This window comes from Hevea brasiliensis, chromosome 2, assembly GCF_030052815.1.
Source record: "Hevea brasiliensis isolate MT/VB/25A 57/8 chromosome 2, ASM3005281v1, whole genome shotgun sequence".
Taxonomy (NCBI): Eukaryota; Viridiplantae; Streptophyta; class Magnoliopsida; order Malpighiales; family Euphorbiaceae; genus Hevea; species Hevea brasiliensis.
The window spans coordinates 953,638-958,747 of record NC_079494.1 but is presented as its reverse complement, the minus strand read 5'-3'; the positions used below and the strand labels follow the sequence as shown (position 1 = coordinate 958,747).

Genomic DNA, 5,110 nt, shown 5'->3' with positions numbered 1-5,110 from the left:
GTTTGTTTTACGAAAAAAAAAAATTCCGTATTTTCTGACATTTGAAGCATTCAGAAAATTAATTAATGAAAAATATTTTCCTGATCAAAAGGGAAATTAAATTATTTTTAAGGAAAATGACTTTTATTTTTTAAAAAAGAAAATCATTTTCTATTTTCTAAATTTTGATAATCTTATTAAAATGCCAATACGCTTATACATACATGGAATAAACACATATTATTTGTTTTAAATTGTAAACGAAAAATATTTTCATGGAAATAGACAAGTTATTTTTCATGAAATAAATAAGGTTTTAAATGCCCTCAATTTTCTGAAAGTCTCTCTTTCTTAGCTTGTAAGGATATAATAATCATTTCTCATTTTTTTCTTAAAAAAATTATATTTCTCTTTTATTATAATAATTGATCTACATGATATGAACTAAATCAAATTTTTATTTTTAATTTTTCTCTTTAATTTCTCTTATTTTCATGCACAATTAAGCATCCAAATAAAGGGTTAATTTTTACAAAGTTTAACCCATGTGTTTAAAGTGGGACAGGCTCCAGGAGGAAACTGAAGATGAGGTGATTTTTCTTATCCTGATTAGTCATTTCTAGTAATTGATTACAGGCATTGCTACTAACAGAACATGGCTTGGCTTGCCATGCGCTGTAGTGCTTGAGATGGGTATTATTTCACAAGTTACTTTTAATAGCAGGTAGCCAGGGACTTAGCTTTAAAGGTTTACCAAGCCATGCTTGCAAGTAGTGACCTAACTTGACATAATCAATGTCCATCTATGGATTATGATGGCATCCAGGTATAATAGTTAATCAGGTTATACTATGAAAACTATTGCCGTAATCAATTAGTTCAATGAATACTATATCTTTATTATTTATTCTATTAATAATTTAAAATATTAAAAATATTGGCACAACGCATGGGTAAATGTCTAGTCGGAAAGAACAACTAGCCAAATGAGCAATGGAAGAGCATTCCCTCTCAGTTTTCCTCTTTACGAATTTATGTACAAAGGATAAATGAAAAATGAGAGATTTGTCCATGCAACTAGACAGCTGAACAATGAGCTCATCAAAATGATACAACATAATGATCTCAGATGTACAGGATTTTGAACCTCAAAAGGATCACTACTCTATGCGATTTTATTTTCCCAGAACGAGGTTGAATATCAGCCATCTCTGCGAGGTCACCCGGAGCAAAAAAATTGTCCTTGCCAATTCTAAACCCTGAAATGCATTTGTACATACCTCTCTACATCACATGTGACCCTTGATTAAATTCAGACCTTCTGGTGATATGCTTCTTTGAACTCGAAATTGTGGAATCTCTATCCGAGGAGGTGGGTCTGGCGAGAAACAAACCACTATCACTGTTACATTATCACATGTTTTGCGCTTTAGAGCCTCCCTGACCAACTCTCTTGAGCATCTTTCAGCATCATTATGTAGCATTAGTTCTTTCCTTACAATTGTCACTGCACACTGGCTGCTCATTACATCCCACAGGCCATCACAACCTAGGATCAAAAACTCATCCTCCTCGCTTAGATTTGTCTCCTGCAATTCTGGCTCTGCAGTTAAAGGGCATGCAGAACCCCTGGGCCCCTTCATGTGCCAGTCTCCTAGGGCACGCGCAACAGATAACTGGCCATTAAGGTAGCCATCATATATGACTCCACCGAGTTTCTCAATTCTCAGTTTTTCAGATATGCAAATAGGTTTGTGGTCTTTGGACATCTCTATTGCTCTACCTCGCCTCCCCAGCACTGCTCGACAATCTCCAGCATTGGCAATTATCAAGGTTCTGCAAAGAGAGATTATTTCAGTAGCAAAACAACCATGAAACAACAAATATCAAATGAGAAGCAACCAAGAAGAAAATTCTAAATGACCAAAAATCTAATTGTTCTACTTGTTTAAGAACCAGGAACAAGCAGTAGACTTGTCATATTTCAGTGATTAAAGTAATCTTAAAAAGACATATTGATGTTTGTATTCCTGGAAAAAGATGGCAAGACATAACAAAAACCAGAACAGCCCTTGTTTTTACATCAGTTTTGAACTTGCACAGTTCTTGATATCAAATTTCAAAGGTAAATAACAATGCATCTTAATAATCCCAGCTCAAACTAGCTAGTTTACAAAGTTGAAACAGAATTTGATCTGATGCATCACTATTGCTAAGCTACCCATAACTTTTATCTTCAACTCTCTCACTTCCATTCTCATCCTTCCATTTTTATTATAAATTATAATCATACAGATCCATGTTATTAAGAATAATATCCATCCATAAAGTCATTTGTATCATCCTCCAGGGAAGTACTTTTAGAGGCCAACGTCCATCTGCCAGGTGCTAGGACAATAGGGGCATTACTACCCCCTTAACCTTGTGTTTGGATGGAGAATTTAAATTTTGAGATTTGAATTTGATAAAATTATAGATTTTTTCAATTATTTGGAGTCATGAGTTTATACTAAGTTCATAAATGTTGAGAACATCTTATTTGAGTGTGGACTTAAAATGTTTTATAAAATAATGTTAATTTAAAATCTACTATGAATGAGTTCTTAATAAGTAAAAGGTACTATTTGAAATCAACTATTTATCAATAATTTATATTAAAATCAAATGCAAATCCTTTTATTTCAAATTTGGGTATCCAAACATAGCATAAAGGAATGTGGCAGCAATCATCACTGGTGCCATAACAAATCCCAAGTCAAAATTAAATTTAAATGCAACTCCAAGGCTAACTTACCTTCCAAATATAAGGGCAGTTAGTGCAGTGGTACCAGATGAGATATCAAGTTCACTATCATCTGCAAATGCATAATCAGCTTTCACAAAAGCACTCTCAATTGCCTTCTCCACACAAATTGGAAAATGAGAATCCTCAATTATGAACCTGAGAATATTACGTCTAACAAATGATGCTGCATCAGTACCTCCATGCCCATCAAATACCTGTTCATACGTATCAATAAGTATCGGTTAATGGATATAGCCAGCTAAGGCAACAAATTCTTAACAATTTAACAAAGGCATAACTTTTGCAACAAAATTGATAAATACTGCCACCTCTACAAAAGCAATGAAGAGAAAGAATGATAAAAAAGGAAGTGCTCAGAAGTCCGATCATTAAAAGAAACCCACAGATCAAATGCCATATGAATTGTCATTTGTCTCCTTTCAGTAACTTTTGATCACAGAGATTGTCCACCTAGATTATTTTTTATTGATTAACTAGGAAGGTAGTATATCTAGAAGGTAAATTGTAAGAAAATGACAAACTCACCCCATAGAAAGCTCCAGGTGCGGGAAAGTTGGAACTTGCCCCTAGATGTTCAACAAGATTATCTATACACACGTGCTCATCCTCCATATACTGTTTAAGCCCTCGTTCAGCACAGCTCCCTGATTGGAACACTGGTAGAAAATTTGATTTTTCATCAGCAGGCGACTCGTTGACAACAATCCCAACATCCATTGACTGAAGTAGATCGAAGTAAATAGTTAATAAACGGACTTGTAATAAATCATATAACTATCTACACGTAAAAGGAAAGAACTTTAAATCTTGTATTAATTTTTGAAAGGGAATGAAGAAGAAAAAATTATCAAGAACCTTGCCACCACTAGTTACTGAAGTTTTTGTGTATGAAATCTAAATTAGGTAGTATATTCCTCATCACTCACGAGAAAACGTTGTACTTACAAAAAAAAATGCAGAAAATGACCATTCAAAATGCAAGATGTTCCAATTCTCAAGATTAACTTTCTAAATATAAGACCATTACAACATTCAGCATTTCAATCAAATTTCAGAAGTCAGACACAGACCAACTGCTACTGCTACCACCACCAACAAAAAGGACGAAAAAAAAAAGGACAAAACAAAATAAACTCACCAGATCAGCGGCAGTCAGCATCCTCGTTGAACTGATACTATGCCACACACCCGAGAGGTTCCGTGGAGGTTTCCCGTTTGCACTTCGTTTCAGATTATCTAAATTCTACGAGTTCTGATTTTCAATAGATGATAAATTGTCCGTACTAGAACCACTTTCTAATACAGTAAACGAAGGTGAAAAATCGATAACAGCGGCCATATCCCCTTCCAGTCATAAATCAAATATTTTCTGTGAAAACCCTTAAGCAAACAACTTTATTTGTCCCTCAAATCCTCCAATATATTAAAATATCCTAAAAGTATAAGCTTCACAAATCAACCAAATTGACGAACTACACACTTTAAGAAACGGAATTCCTTAAGATATCAGACAACTATGCAAAGCATAATCAGCAAGTAAATCCAAAGCTTCACAGAACCAATTCTAAAATCTTCAACTACTCCCAGATCATAGAATCATGCTCAATCATTCAAAATCTACAAAAAAGAATTTACCAAATTATTGGAAATCTGCAGTAGTTCAGAGAACCAAATCAAAGATAAACCCACCAATTAACAGGAGAAATACGAAAAAGTATTCCGGAAATGCTACTAGAAATGGTCAGAAACACAAGGATTAAAAAAAAGGCGCAAAATTTGGAAAACAGGGGAGTCTAAAAAAAGAAAATCGGAGAGAATTCTCACAGATGGAGATGATGGTGATTCCTTATTCCTCTTTCTATGTCAGATCATCGAAGAACCCCAAAAACACAGACGAGAGACGTCTCATAGGGGGAAAAGAAAGAGAATCAAAAGTTGTTCAAAAAGGGTGGAGAAAAAATGAAGGCTGATGCGTCGCAGAGAAAGCGAGAACCAACTGGCTGGCTTTCGGTTGGCTACTGGGGATTCCAGGTAAGCCGGTGGATCTTCTAGCTATTGCTATGAAGATAGCAACCGACACGTGGTATGATGTGGTTAGTAGAAGGTCGGTTGACCGGATAGTTTGTGGATTGATGCCACCATTGAGTCCCAGCCGTTGGATGTGTGAACTGCTGTAAAGACGGTGCAAGTGGGCCTTTTTGTCATGGAGGCTTAGGTTTGGTTAACGGCCGTTAAGGTCATAGCCTTGGATTCCCGCGATACACGCGTCGGTGTTTAATTGGTCCACACTTGAAAAATGGGGGTCAAGGAAGCAGTGGGTGCGTT

General features: G+C 35.5%; 1 protein-coding gene across 3 annotated transcripts; it reads right to left on the bottom strand.

Moving 5' to 3' along the window:
* Positions 1-966: 966 nt before the first annotated feature.
* Positions 967-4,805, bottom strand: LOC110669236 (probable protein phosphatase 2C 27). Of its 3 annotated transcripts, XM_021830784.2 has the most exons (5): positions 4,610-4,804; positions 3,924-4,129; positions 3,311-3,505; positions 2,774-2,979; positions 967-1,815 (listed from the first exon to the last, which is right to left on the bottom strand). In XM_021830784.2, the coding sequence occupies exons 2-5, from the start codon at positions 3,942-3,944 to the stop codon at positions 1,269-1,271; spliced, it is 969 nt and encodes a 322-aa protein (XP_021686476.2). In that variant the 5' UTR covers positions 3,945-4,129; positions 4,610-4,804; the 3' UTR covers positions 967-1,268. The 3 variants fall into 3 exon arrangements, with proteins under 3 accessions (XP_021686476.2, XP_057987028.1, XP_021686474.2); XM_058131045.1 differs by having other exon boundaries at positions 3,311-3,441; positions 3,924-4,805; XM_021830782.2 differs by having other exon boundaries at positions 3,924-4,804.
* Between the last annotated feature and the right edge of the window lie 305 nt (positions 4,806-5,110).